General features: G+C 51.5%; 4 protein-coding genes across 4 annotated transcripts; all 4 read right to left on the bottom strand.

Annotated features, from left to right (window-relative positions):
- Positions 1 to 204: 204 nt before the first annotated feature.
- Positions 205 to 801, bottom strand: N0V89_001308 (uncharacterized protein; the record flags this gene model as incomplete). Its single annotated transcript, XM_056210121.1, has 1 exon — positions 205 to 801. One exon carries the CDS (start codon positions 799 to 801, stop codon positions 205 to 207), a length of 597 nt encoding a protein of 198 aa, XP_056076943.1.
- Positions 802 to 3,101: 2,300 nt separating this feature from the next.
- On the bottom strand, positions 3,102 to 3,797 carry N0V89_001307 (uncharacterized protein; the record flags this gene model as incomplete). Its single annotated transcript, XM_056210120.1, has 2 exons — positions 3,102 to 3,219; positions 3,523 to 3,797. 2 exons carry the CDS (start codon positions 3,795 to 3,797, stop codon positions 3,102 to 3,104), a joined length of 393 nt encoding a protein of 130 aa, XP_056076942.1.
- Positions 3,798 to 7,154: 3,357 nt separating this feature from the next.
- Positions 7,155 to 8,340, bottom strand: N0V89_001306 (uncharacterized protein; the record flags this gene model as incomplete). The annotated part of the gene is made up of 2 exons (XM_056210119.1): positions 7,155 to 8,211; positions 8,336 to 8,340. The coding sequence occupies 2 exons, from the start codon at positions 8,338 to 8,340 to the stop codon at positions 7,155 to 7,157; spliced, it is 1,062 nt and encodes a 353-aa protein (XP_056076941.1).
- Positions 8,341 to 10,012: 1,672 nt separating this feature from the next.
- On the bottom strand, positions 10,013 to 11,085 carry N0V89_001305 (uncharacterized protein; the record flags this gene model as incomplete). The annotated part of the gene is made up of 2 exons (XM_056210118.1): positions 10,013 to 10,745; positions 10,949 to 11,085. The coding sequence occupies 2 exons, from the start codon at positions 11,083 to 11,085 to the stop codon at positions 10,013 to 10,015; spliced, it is 870 nt and encodes a 289-aa protein (XP_056076940.1).
- Positions 11,086 to 14,674: the final 3,589 nt, after the last annotated feature.

The following is a 14,674-nucleotide window of genomic DNA, read 5'->3' as shown; positions in this document are numbered from 1 at the left end:
CCACAAATGATGCTTGTATATATACTTGCTACTCAATCTGTAGGCTTCCCTCAGCGTTCATGCAATGCTGTCGTGGCCACACTGGCCCTCTGTGCGCTCATTAGTATCGCTCAAATATCAAATAACTACTGCAAGGCTATGAGCACCAATTAGAGCATTCAGGAATACGCAACATCCTTCCACAGAGCCATCATTCTCCACCCATCACATGGCCACACATTTACACAACCCTCCACGCTCTTCATCCTCCTTATTTCCTCTCTTCCCCGCGGCCTCGAACCTCTGGCTCACGCTCTTGGCTCCACTAATCTGCCTTCGCCTCTCAGCAAGCTCCTGCACCCCCTTCGCAGTCCCAAAGGGACCTTCGTCCGCGTGGCCCATCTTGCGCTCCATCTCATCTCGTCCAGGCGTCGAGAAAGTTGCATTGCTGGCCACACTTCTTGTCGATGCCTGACGTGTCGGTTGCGGCTTGACGGCAGTAGCCGTGACGTTCCGGGGGTGTGGAGGAGATGGCACATCAGGACCGATTTGCAGCGCGGGCTTCTTCCATGGTGAGGGTATTGGTCCACGCGGGCTCGTAGGGAGTGGTGTTATTGCGTCGGGATCATGTTCGTAGAAGGGCCTATCCTGGAAGTAGTCCTCTTCGCGACGTACAGCTGGCCGTGTGGGATCGATGGCTTGATGTGAAGTTGGTGGTTCCGGCGCAAATGGGTCTTCTGTGGGGAACAAAGTGAATTCGCGCAGCCGCGCTCTCTCGTCGTCTGGAACCGCGGGTGGTGGCCGCGCAGGGGAAGCTGGCATGGCTAGTCCTGCTGACACAGCTTCGCTCCCGCTTGCGGCTGAGATGGTCTGGTTCTCGCTCGCGTGAACGGGAGATACTGGACTGGAAGGCAGTAGAGGACGGTGCTGCCGCGGGGCGCCCAACTTCGACGGCGATTTACGGCCTGCCTTGCTGCGCTTAAGATCTCCAAAGTTGCTGCTGCGGCTAGAGGTGTGGTTCGTAGGGATGGGGATACGCGATGGAGTTATTCTTCTGCTGTAGTTCGGGCGGTCCTCATGTGAGTGCAGTGAGCGCGCGCGAGATACGTCGTTTTGATGGCCTGCATCCGGATCACCTTCTGTTCTTTCATTAGCTTCGTTATGTATGGCTTCAATGCAATGGCGTGTATGATATGCGCTCAATGCAGCCCGGTCATCCGCGCAACTTCCTAATCGGGCTCCGCGGGGTACATTCGGTCTTGCACCAGTTGTGAACTTACCAGCTAGCAACAACGTCTTGCCGTCTACAACTGCACGTCCGAGACTGTGCAGAGAGCGTGTTTGTACGGGACGGCGAGGTGTCGATTGCGTGGCATGGCCTTTGGTGAGAGCCTCGGACAGGGAATCAGGTGATGGCGTCACGCGGCGGATGGTCGAGCTCATGCTGTAAGAGCTTACGGGACGTGTTGGTGAGTGTGAAGCCGTGTGTGGGCGAAGATGAGTAGCCATTCTTTGTTTGCGTTAGAGACTATTGCGGGAGAGTAGTGGGCTGGAAAAGGTTATTTCGGTATGAGATTTAGTCAACCGTGCGAGCAAAGCGGCACTTCTGAGTCGCAAAGCTGACTTGTCGGCGGGTTTTCGAAGTGTGAAAGGTATTCAAAAGTGCACAGTGCGAGTGAAGGTGGGGGGTTCCAATACTTTGGGCGTGTTGCCGGAGCAGTATACAATCAACCTCGATTTTTTAAGAGCTACCTGCACAAGTTCTATCACACCTACAACGATGAGAACCTCAAAACCGGTCATCGTTCAGCATGGCTAGACTCAAAGCGTTGATCTGATTCTCAGAAACAATGACATATCCATTCTAGGATGCTGACATTTCCGATCGCTATGACCGTTTGCGTCGCGCCTTCTGCTTTGAATCACTCCACCGCCCCTGACCATCTTTGTATTCATCATTCCAGATCATGGCTCGCTTTTTAGCAATAAGACGAGCCTCTGCATCCGCAGAGGTGGATTCGGGTATATAGCCGCGGGAGTCGTCGGTGCGTTGCCAACGTGGGTAGTCGCCATGGCCATGCAGACGGGTGTGCTGAGGCTGCGCAACAACAGCATGAGTATAACCAGATGTTTGCCCGTGAACGGTGTCATTAGGTCGATTGCGTTGTTCTTTGTGGTGGTTTTGCTGACGATTCGGCTGTCTTTGTGCAGCAACAGGGACACTAGTAGGAGCACGATGGGGTCTTTGACGCCTTGTAGGGTCAAGCAAGCTGAAGAAGCACATTGTTAGCAGACTTTTTCGGAGGTTACATGCCGTTAGTGAATCGTTTTGGTCAGTGAGGTAGCTATATATATGATGCGAAACGAGGGACGTGACGATGGTGAAGCTGGCAACATGCTACGCATTCATTCCGTGGACGTTTGTGCGGACGTGGCATTTCCGTTCGATTGTTTCTTCGCTGGTTTGTCATGTGTTGAATCATAGATGAGCTAACTCATGCGGCTTCCACGTACTTCAGCTTCGTCGTCAATACGATGCAAAAGCTGTAGTCCGTTTCCTCAGTCGCAACTGGCTATCGGTAGGGTACCATCCTACAGCACTTACCTGCGCAACATGGAGGACGCTACCGAAGGAATTCGACTGACATGTGATGAGAAAGGGGCTACCATTCCTATGGAATACTTGATCGTCATGGATCGGCACACGAATTATCATAGCAGTGTCATTCAGTATCGCGCCGACGGTTAGCAGGGTTGCGTTCAACATTGCGATCGCGACAGATGCAAAGAGATGTGATCGCGAGAGAGAAAGAAAAAATGCTAGAAGGAGCAAATGGGCCTGAGGCATGATGTTGTCCTGTTGCGTCCGGAAATGCAGTGATGTCAAAGACGCCTTTTCCCTCACAACATCATAGAAGAAGAAGCCTCCACAGACAAGTGATTGATCATCCTGTCGCAGACAATTGTATTAGGGAGGCTATTCTTCCCTTACCATGGCGGCGGGCCCATCGACCCCACCATCAACCATCATGGGCAGCCTACTCCACCATTGTTGCATGGAAAGAGTGGCCCACAGCAATTTCCACAGCTTCACACCCCTGAACTGAATTCTAAGTCACCCATCATGCAGATAATGTGGCCATCGATTTGAATATGTACTTTTTCTTGCCGCTGTCAGCGCTATCGATAACCTTAGAATAGCTCGCCCCATGCGTGGCGTTCTCAACATTCTTGCCCACACTAGACAACGCGTTAGAGCCAGCTAACACTAGTGAAACCCACTTGTCGTTGCTACTGCAGGTACGAAGCAGTCGCTATGAACGCCATCTTCATGACAAGGCAGCACCCATCTTAGTGTCAGCCACGAAAGCCACGAAAGCCACAAACATCGCTTGTCGCAACTACTGCAGGTACAGAGTCGCGGAGCAGAAGCCATGAACGCCATCAGACGAAAAAGCAAGACACATCTTAGTGAAAGCCATGGCTCGCAACTACTGCAGGTACGACAACTGCCGAGCACGACTCGGAACAGGGCGAACTTACATGACGACGCAACACCCGATCTCGTCGTGCTTCGCACAAGTTTTCCTCTGAAGCTTCTTGCTTCCCATGTATTGGTAGTCCGTCGGCTCATGCTGAGATGGAGGCATCGCACGCATCTTTGCTCGGTAGTTCACCTCTTGCTTTGCCCTCAGGGCCATCATCTCCGCCCTGAACTGAGCATCTCGCCGCGAGTTCCCGCTTCCTTCCTTAGGGAAGAGCGAGTACTCTGCTTGCCGACGCGGACGCGAGAAATTCGGAGGCGTACGCGCTTTCATTGTAGCGGTGTGCGTCATCTTGTTATGCTCAACTTACTTTAATCAACTCTGATCTGGAATGTGGGAAGTTATTGTCCTATGGTTAAGGGATAGGCCGAACAACGCATTGTTTGGGTTTCATCGAGTGTACAGTGAGAATAAAGTCATGCATTCTTTCTACAACAATGAAAGGAACACTTGGGCTGAACAAAGCCACCCTGTCGCCGCTCACATGACTACACAGTACCTCAACGACGACTCTCCACCCTGTTCGATTGTGTGGCTGTAGTATCTCTTGGGAACCCTTTCGCCTGTACCTCGTGGCTGTCTGCCTGCGCGAGATGGAATCCCGTCCTCCCGTCTGAAGTAACTGCGATCATCCATTGCTGGAGGTTTCGTTTTTCCGTATTCGCCTGTAACCTGCGACCGTGCTCCTGGACGAGATTTCTCTGCGCGGTCATTGCGGTCATCCATTGCTGAAGGTTTCTTTTTTTCGTATTCGGCTGTATTTCGTGGTACACTCTCTGCGCGAGATGGGTTCTTGTCCTTCCATCTAAAGTCATTGCGATCACCCATTGCTGGAGATATCGCTTTTCTGTGTGCCGAAGATATGGGCGTGGATCGATATCGAATTGTGGATGCTGTTTCGAGGCAGAGTTGTGGCGAATATCCGAATCAGCTTAGAAGAGCTTGGATTTTGGGAGGTTTCCAATAACGATAATAGTAGTGATGAAGCGGCCCATATAAATAGTAAGTACATGGAATGCAGTCACATTTTGAGCATTCACGAAACAGTCATCATTATCGCTTGGTTCGCGTCACTGACCCATTGACTCATCGCGCACTTTGTAACCCGCAGATGACACAGATCTTCAATACGCATTCACATACTTAACAATGCTGAATCCTCCCAGGACAATTCTCGGAGTCACATAACACAACAACACTTCTTCGCTTCCCTATCCTCATCTATCGTCACTGGACTCCAAATACTCTGAAACTCGTCATCACGCCTCTTCTTTGCACCCTCCTCTCTCCTCACAACGATCTTCTGCGCTTGCCTTTCCCACGGACTACGTATCGGTTGTGGGTGTTGCAATGGCGGAAACAGCTCACCTTGCACAGACTGATGCGGTTTGGTATGCGACACAGAAGTACTTCTCTCTGGCCCCGGCTGCACTACTTGAGTCGTCGCAGGCGAGGACACTCTTGGTAGTGGCGGCAACGGCTTATTGTTCATATTGCGGTCGAACTCTCTCTCCCACTGCTTGTAGGCTGCATCGTTGAAGGGTCGACCTTGTTTGTCGAAGGATGATTCTTGCATATTTGCGTGCAAGGTGCGTACAAGTGCGGCGAGGTGTTTCGTTTCGCCGTCGGGGTAATGACAGGGCTCTTCGGGAATGGAGTTGAGCATGGGCTTAGGCGTGGTGCTCACCGTGACTGCAGGTGGGGCTTTATGATAACATCGTTCTATTGTGGCGGTCTTAGTAAGGGGGCAACGTTATACATAATAGTTTTCTTTGTCGTGACTGTAACGTTACGAGACAAAGAATGGGACATTCCCGCAAGCGAGACAACAAGATCCTAAAGATTGTTATTGTCTTCTAAGAGTCATGCTGGAGATGTTTCAAGGGCGCGAGAATTGTGGCGCAAGGTAGCCTATGAGACTCGTGTACAGTGACTGGCACGCAAATAAGCATGACCCGAGCCAGCACAAGAGGGTGAGGAAGAGTATGCATATCTGGTTTTGTTTCTAAAAGCTGACGATACTAGTAAGTAATGAAGTCAAAACATTTCTTCGAGGAAGAGGTGATTTTCTCTCGCGCACTTGCGCTTACATAAACTCCTTTCATGATTAAATCCACAATACATTCGCACCACACTGCAACCACGTGTCCTCCACACGGATCTAGCCATCTCCAAGTACGACAGCCTTCATCAAGTAAGATTACACTCATCAACGCCGAAGACTCATCCAGGACCTGTCCGGGTTACGCCTTCGAGCGCGTGCTCCAGGACCATATTGAGGCCCACCGTCTCGTTCTGTTTGGAAGCGCCATCGAGGCTCGCTATAATCATAGTGTCGGTTCAATTGCCTGTTCCCCAGCGCATGCTCCCATTCGCCGCCATGCACATCTGCATGACCCCAAGTTGGTCGTCCGTTGTTGTAGCCGTCGTCCCAGCGCATCACTCGGTCGCGGTTAGTGGGGTGCTGACGAGGTACTCTGTAAGGCATAGTGTTGAGGGATATGATCAAGTATCTCGTGGTGTTGCTTATTGAAGTACAGGTTGTAGGGGGAAATACTTTCGCAGTGTTAATGAGATAGATATCGATGTTCGAGGACTTGGGGGCGAGGGGACATTAATATAGACAGTGTTACGTAGACATGAATGAAGTGCTGGCTGTCTGTGTTTTATCCTGACGCTGATTTCCTGGAACGTGAAGACATCTCTGTGCCTTATGTTGAACTTCATACCAGCTTCGAGCTTCAAGTTCGCCACGACCTCTCGGAAATTCTTACTCGAGCGTCAGATAACTTCAATGACACTTCACGTAGGTAGGATATCCTGAAGACATCTTCTTTCGAATACCATATCTAGGCCCTCCACACACGCGTATGCTACCCGGCACCAACATTCGAGCGCCTGTCTTCAGTAAAAAAATCCAGTCCTATCAACCTAACACTGTCACACTACCCAATAACTAAACAGGATGCCCCGCCGCGACCCCCCATATACTCACCACGGCCCAGGCGGTTTCCGCAACCCGCACAACCTCCGTTACGCCAATAGGGACAATGACGACCTCGACACCAGGATCTCGCGATGGAATGACGGTTTCAACGGGGGCAGGCCAGACTGGGGTGATCGCGATAGATTCGATTATGAGGATCTGTACTATGGACCTCATGCAAACAGTTGGGATGGGCCGAGGAGTTGGGCGCATGGGGCGAGGAGGAGGTTTTGAAATTTGTTAGCTAGTGCGAGGATCGCGACGATAGTGCCCAGGTAGACTCAAATATCTGAAAGTCAAGACTTTGGTATTCACGCCGTGTTCGTTCCGTCGCTGTCTATTCCTATGAAGTACAATAGATTTCATATCACCGCTCGTCTAATGGTTATCCAATCCAGTATACGCGAAACCGTATGCATCTTACAACAATATGCCCGACCGATATCCAAGGACAGGTTTTTGAGTGCGCGCAAGATCAAATGCGGAGCGGAGAAGAGATGAGCAGCGTAGGTCTTTCGGAGATTGGTAGGGTGGTAGGGTGAGAAAAGACACGCTCATTCAAAACGAAACGCCAAAACGATGCAGCCAACGCCAATCAATCAGACGAGGAGCTAAACCCGGGTATCACAGCTCTCAGTCAACCTTTACCATCCTTCATCTTTCTGATTCTTGCTATCGCCTTGCAGCACTTGCTTTTCTTCGTTCGTGAGCTCAATCATCTCAGCACCTTGCAGTCGGAAGCCCTTAGCATCGACTATGTGGTCTTGGGCGGTCTTGTGATAAAGCTGGTGCAGTCGCGGTATGAAGTACTGCATGACCTGATCGCTGAGCGCCTTCGGGACGAGGCCCTTGTTAACCCAGTAGTGGCGCACAAACGTGCCCTTGCAGCCGCCACGGTTCTCGGCTTCCGGGGCGCCATTCGCTTCCACGCACGGTAACACTTTGATATCTTGGGGGCGGTCGAAGTCGTAGCGGATGTAGTTGCCAAAGGCTGCCTGCTCGTGGAACATCTCGAGCTTCCACTTGGCGCAGCCCGGATAGCGTCCTTCGTCAGGGCATTCGGCCCATACTTTGAACATCTCTTGCGTGCGCGGGCTCTGCTGCGCAATGACGAAGCCGGTGTTGAGATAGCGGTTTCCTCGGGAATCGTAGTTCTGCGGCTCGTCGGGGTCCAGCGACATCATGATGAGGGTCTCCTTGGTCATGTTCCAGTAGTTGAGAAGCCACTCGAGCGGAAGGTGCGGAAAATGGAGCATGACGTCCGAGTCCATGAAGAGGATGTAGTCGTGAGTCTTGAGGGCTTCCTTCATCACAGGCACCTTGACCCAGGTGCCCCAACGATCCTCGTAATCGGGTGCGCGAATGAATTTGTAGTCGTATCCGTGGATCATGGCGTAGATGTAATGGCTCAGCATGCCGGCGGAGAGGGCTCGAATTCCTTCTCCACCCTTCCAAATGAGCTCATCGTCCATGAGCTGACCTGGCTTATCCAAAGGCCGGCTATCAATGTCCAAAACCAAGACCTTCTTCCCCAACTTTTGTTTGAAGCGTGGTTCACCGTGTAGACGGTATATCTGCCCTTCGTCATCGGTAAAGTTCGCGGCGTCAACCGGGTGTACTATCGGTTCGTAGAGGGCTTTGATGACGGTAGCCATGGATGTATCGCCGTCGGGGAGGGAAATATTGTGCAGGTAAGGGTATCTGGGAGCACATGTCAGAGTCAGGCTGTCCAGCGTATGGAGATGCGTGATGGATCGAAACATACTGTGAGCTCTTGTAGGAACGTATCGCGTTCGATTCAAACGTGAAGTATATAAAGGCGCACAGCATCGGGATCAAGGCCATCATCAGGATGCGTCGCCATCGCGCGTGAGGCCCGGAGGTAAGGTTGGCTAGGGAGGTGTAGGCATAGTTGGTGTGCGCCGACATGGCATGCGTTAAGGAATGGCGGTGCGGGTCGCGAGGAGCTAGGTATCGGTTTCTAGGACGGTCGAGGAGGGAGTCGTTCGGCCAGACGTGAACGTGGCCTTGTGAACGCTCCAGCAGCGAGGAAAGAGCTGCGGGCGTAGGCGGAACGCGCGGTCGCAATTGCAACAGTAAAATAGGTAGCAGCAGAAAAGAAACAACAAAAAAGAGAACAGGTCAGGTGTAGGTGCTGGAGATCAGCAAGAAAGATGGCGGAGCCGCGTCGCAGGCTCAGCTAAGCTCATGGCGCGTCCACGTCTGATGGCGATCGCTCGGAGGCCTTGCGGGGACTAGCCACAGCAGCCACTGCGCAACGGCCTCCCACATGCCATTGACCCCTTGCGGCGATTCGCATGCCGCATTGGGCAACAGGGAAGTAGAGTGATGGTTTACACTTTGTAATTGTGCGAGATAGACTCAATAACGCGGGGTCAAGTACGCCTTGCAATGCGATTTCCGGCAGAAATCCCATGTTTAAGCGAGCGATCCTGCAAGCCATCAAAATGTCCCGTTCTTGTCCCGGTGCCGCGACCAGGGGGTTGCGTCAGGCACTGCGTGGCGCAATGGAATACTCGTACACCTGGTGGTGCCAACACACATGTTGTGTCCGCCTTCGTGGACAACAACTTCAACTCTGACGTCTCGAGCACGTTGTTGATCGAGATGCCGAGATACACGGACACAGTGTCACTATTCCCGGATTTTTGGTACTCGGCGGCCTAGCGTCTGTCATATGTCGTTCAAGACCACCTCTTGCCCACCTCCACCGTCGATGAGTCGATTGTGCTTTGGTTTCCATACGGAGAAATGCAAATTTGCCAGTAATGCCCGGCCTCCAGCTCGATGCCGGTGGTGCCGGTAAGCTTGAGGCTGTGCGTCGATGCAGGCAGTATTTGGTTGAAATTTGGGGCCCTTATGGTGGGCTGTGTTATCCCAGATACGCTATACGATCTCTAAACCTATGGCATTGCACAGTCGCCGTCACAGTAAGCGCAATAGCTCGTAATCTTTGGCTATCCCAGGACTCTCGCGCGCGCAGCTTCCAATCAGATCCATCATGATGTTTACCCAATTCTCCCATCCTTCAGGCAGTGTCGCTCTCAACTCGGGGTCTGATGATCGCGCCACTGAGTTAAAGAGTAGGACCTGACCGAAGCATTGGGAACACCATCCAAATTTGATCGGCAAGGCAGCTTTCATTTGGGCGCATAATCCCATTGTGGTTGGCCAGTACATAGCCCCCTCGAGCCCTTTTCGGACCTCATCGTATTCACTTCGCGTCGTGTGTTCCGGCGCATGAAGAGCTTTGTATAAGAATGGTCGTCCGATATGGAACTTTGCGACCCGGTAGCGACTGCGTAGCATGGCTTTCGCAATCACATGCGCAGGGCTGGGTGAATCATCGGCGTCCTCACTATCGGTAAACTGTAGTGTTGGTGGTAGATTCGAGCGCCACTGTTCGAGCTGGTGGTGCATCTCCGCCGTTAGATTCGGACTGGGATGACCTTCTTTTTCCGCAAAGGAGTAGAGGTTGTGCCTAGAAATCTGTCAGTAGTAATCGTATATTTAGAGCATGATCTACGCGCCTGATACGGGTAAGTATGATGCGATGGGCGGCTTGTGCAAGGAAATGGAAGTTGAAGAAAGAGTCATCTTCGTCAGAAAGCAGTCCGGAGATTGACGTCTTAGGCCGAGGGGAGGATTTAAACTTGGGAATAGGAATATCCGCTTCGTAGTCGAGTAGACCGCTCAAAGGGAGACTGAGCTCTTGCGTGATGATAGTCTCATACATGAGCGTATTCCAGAACAATCTCGAGAACATGTCGCCCTCCCAGTCATCGAAGTCAATCGTTTCTTCCCGCGACAGTACGCTGATGCAGCACAGGGCAGCACGGTTGACCATCGTCCACGAATCGATTGGACGTAGGGTCTGGGCGTAGTACAGTGTACAAAGCATATAAAACTGGCCAATTGGCAAGTCATTCTGGTTCATGAGGAATCCAATCCGCTGTCGTGCTTCGTTGAAAAACTTCAGACCTGGTGGATCGTCCATGACTACTTCATACCATTCGGGCCGTGCAAAACCGGTTGTAGCAGATGGCGTGCGTGATGGCAATGCGAAGTCTCCCTCTTCGTAGGCTCGGACAGCTAGACAGCCAAGCGCAAGAACTATCAACACGAGGCACGTTTCGACATCGTATCCGAATTCGCTTTCCAGTGCGCCATGAAGGGTGCTGGAGAAGAATTGAAACCGATCAAGGATAGGAGTACTACGGTGGAAGACCGCAAAATACGCGTCAGCTAGGCCTTTGATGACTGATAGTGGGAGCCTTGTTAGCCAGAAATTGCTACTGTATTCTGCCGGAATGTCGATGTGAATAGGTAATGGCGGTCTATGAGTTTCTATATTCACGATATAGTCTCTGTGCAGTGCCTTGCGCGCGGCGAGAAACTCCGCGGGGAGCATCTCCACAACAGCAGGCCACAAAGCAACTCCATGCTGACTGAAGGATAGTTTGGTCGCACCATGGGTCTCGGGAGCAGAATTTGAGGCTTTCCCAGGGGTGCCGGTGGCAAGCGGAGATCCGACGTCCAGGGAACCTCGTTCATGATGCGGTATTGAGTAAGGCAGGACGTGTGATCCAGGACTTGGCTGAGAATTGGCAAATGGGGACCTGTAGTCTTGTGGGTGTACAAGTGGAGGTGGAGGCGGAAGTCTGCTAGAATTAATGACTGTAGTGAGATCTTCAACCTTCGCCTCAAGCCGCCTGATGGCATTTATGGCCACTGTCATTGACTGATCCTTCCTGTAACATCATTAGAGCAGAAGGTGACAGGATGCGTGCAGACCCAGGCCGGAATTTGAGTCTAATGCCCCTTGTGTTGCCCGTTTGTGGCATACGTAAAGCAATCAGAACTTGGTTTTAGTGCAACATACTTGGTGGGACGAGGTGTCTGGTATATGCATTCGAGGTTCATGACCTTGCAATACCCACACTTGGGGCGGTCCTCATCACATCTCGTCTTTCGAGATCTACAGACGTCGCAGGCCTGATATCGTAAGTTCTATGATGTGCTGCTGGGTATGCTATGTCCATGCAAGGTGTTCTGCAGGCTCGCACTTACCAAAGTAGCCATGAAAGTGCGCGGCTTCTTCACGGCCGAGCCATCTCCGTCATCTTCGCCGTGACTCGAATCGGCACGCTGTGCGCGCCCCGGCGGGTGCGGGCTAAATGAAGCAGACGCGTCTTGAGGTCGCTTGGTCATGTCATATTAATGTAGTGATGTGCGCAGGGAGCGTTGCTAGCAAGCTGTCGTGAGTGATGACTGGTTGCTGGGGTTGGCGTTGGATGTTGAGGCTCGCCGGCTTTCTGGAGGGAAAGCGCAACCGACGCACTAGTCGTTCTTGGGGTTAGTAGCTGCCGTTCTTTGGAACACTTGTGAACGTTTGAAATGTATGACGTTGGTACACTTGTGAACGCTGGAACACTTGTGGACGTTGGATCACTTGGCGGAACACTTGCGAACGTTGGACCACGTGTGAACGTTGGCCCACTCGTGAACGTTGGAACACTTGCGAACGTTGAACCATGGGGAGGCCTTTTCACAACACGCGACATCACGAATCGTCTCGCAAGCACAGGGTCAGTTATAAGCAACATAATGCGACTTGGCAAGCTCAGAGGTGAAGCGCACATCGATGAAGACCGAAGGAACGCAGTCAAGAAGGCCAGAGAAAAGAGAGTACAAAGAAATTCCCGACACGTTTATCGAACCAACGAATTGTCTAAAGGGCTGAATATAGAAAATCTGCTGTAAAAACACTGTCGCGGACGTGCATACTGGACGATATTCGGAAGGAATTCGGAAGAGAAGAACAGTAGGAGATTGACAAGTGAAAAGTGTGCCAGGATGAAGGAATTTGATGAGTATGGGAAGATAAACTGCTCCTATGCCTTCTAAGAAAGGGGAAAGCATTTCGACTTGATTTCCCGATTGCGTATCGAAGCTGTTGCCCAAGTGCAACCACCTGCAGTCTAGCTAGGGCATCATGAGCTCATCGGATCCAGAAGGCATCATGGGGCCTCAACGGGACGTGTCGAAGACAATGCAGACAAGCGGTAAGACGAGAAACATGAAAAATAGATACCTGTATTTGAATGTACTGTTGAGGCACCTGCTTCTGTCATATTTTCCCTAGGTATCTGTGATATCGAAACAGTTAATATAGTGTTAAAAGATATTGGTTTGGACGAGTATGGGGAAGTACTGCACAAGCGCCATCCCCAGCGAAATTGCTCTGTAAGATTTGAACTCAGAAGAAACGCACTCGAAGCGCGAAGGGATATCACACGGGCGCATGCCCCTCAGCATAGCAGCGTCGTGGGTTTTCAGACTTGAAAAAGCGTTGCTTTAGAAAACCGCAAGCAAGAAAAAAACTGCTGCCTCACTCACTATGGAGGCAGCATAGTGGAAAAACAAGCATCTACCTCAGCGAAGGTAGCAAGGCCGCAAGAAATGAACAAGAAGCTGAAAAGAGTCTCGCCACCAGGTACGTTCATAATACCTGCACCGCCACCAGCTGAGGAAGTATAGATGAGGCGCAACGTGGCGCCGACTTCCCGACGGTACGGACTGCCGTCCCAAGATTACACAAATGAAATCTCCAGCCGCGCGGAGCCAGCAGATCAAGAAACCTTGGAAGACCCTGCGTGCAGTGGGAAAAAGAAAGGCAAAGGGCGGTAAAGGAAATGCATCCTGACGTGGTCCTGCCCGCTTCCGAATCAAGTAATTTTATGAAAAAACTAAATATAAATGGGCGACCCCGCAGTAATGGCAAAGTATTGCCGTACGACATCGCGCAGGTAATTGCGCATATGCGTTGTGAGATGGGGATTGAACCCTACAAGGACGGCCCCAGCGTTATTCCTTGCAGGTGCGTGTGCGTAGGTGGGTATTCCGAAGCTGAAGCTCCATTCAAGGAAATCTCCACGAAGACCGTCATCGTCGTTATTCTTGGTGGGGGCGAGAGCCATATCGATACAATCGTGATTTGTGGAACAACCCACTGAGGGGTTCTGCCTTCCCTGTAAGTGCGCGGAGGATTGATGGTTACGATTGGGTAAGGATCTACACGAGATGCATGCAGAATGCCGTTGTTCATAATGCTGCGTAGGTGGCTTATCGATAGATGCTCGTTTAGTGCGCATGGCGGCAAGAGATGGGATTCTCGACAGGCATAGTTTACGTCCTCGCTTAGAAAAGCCACTGGATGAAGGTATTGGGTGAGATATCGTGCCTAGTCAAGCATCCCCAGGCGCGCGCGTCTGTTCGCACTGCTGCGCTCTCTGCAATTCATCTGATGTGAATCCCGGATGCACCGGAAAGGATTGTGACGAAGAAAGGAATTGGGTGATCCAAGTCAGGCGCAGTCGCTTACGCTCCAGCGCTTCCTTGTCAATGCGGCATTCTAGAAGCCCGTATTTTAGATTGGGTACATGCCGTATCTGCCGTGTCACATTTTGCCTGTCACTGCGTGCGAAGAATCGAAGGGACCTGGTCAATCTTCTCAGCCGCATTCGTGCTACAACGTATACGCTTCTTCGCCCGGCAACGTGCATCGGAAAGCCGGATGACAGCTGCTTAGCCTTTCGGACGCAGCCGTCAACGTTTTCGAGTCGCCACAATATATATGCGATAATCAATCGAAATCGCGAGGCCTTGGCGTCGGCTCCAGCGCGGTCAATAGTTTTGCATGCATGCGTTGTGCATCGGGGTTGGAATCCTGATGTTCGTTTACCCATGCAGGTTGCGTCAGACACCATGGGCACATACTGTACATCGTCGCAGCGAGCAGATCTGGGAGATCCAATCAATTGCATGCCATGCGCAAAACGTGCGTGTAGTCTACTCGCAGTTGAACTTGCTTCAGTAAGCCCTGGTCCAGCAGCGCACAGTGGTTGATCACTGTCCACTGATCGTAAATGGGCTGACTCCCACCCACCAGATAGGCTCTGAGGTTGCTTGTAAGTTAATGTTCAGTTTTGCGATGAGGCATCTGGAACTGCAAAGTTAGTGGGCTTATATGGCATTGAATGATCGCTGTGTGTGAGTGCTTCACAACCTTTGAATGGAGCAACGAGATGTGCACTTTTGGCCTAACAACGCTTGCTGCGTTTGGCGACGAAATTCCTTTGAG

This window comes from Didymosphaeria variabile, assembly GCF_027946475.1.
Source record: "Didymosphaeria variabile strain IMI 356815 chromosome Unknown scaffold_1, whole genome shotgun sequence".
NCBI lineage: Eukaryota > Fungi > Ascomycota > Dothideomycetes > Pleosporales > Didymosphaeriaceae > Didymosphaeria > Didymosphaeria variabile.
The sequence above is the reverse complement of the archived record's forward strand: the minus strand, read 5'-3'. Positions and strand labels throughout refer to the sequence as shown.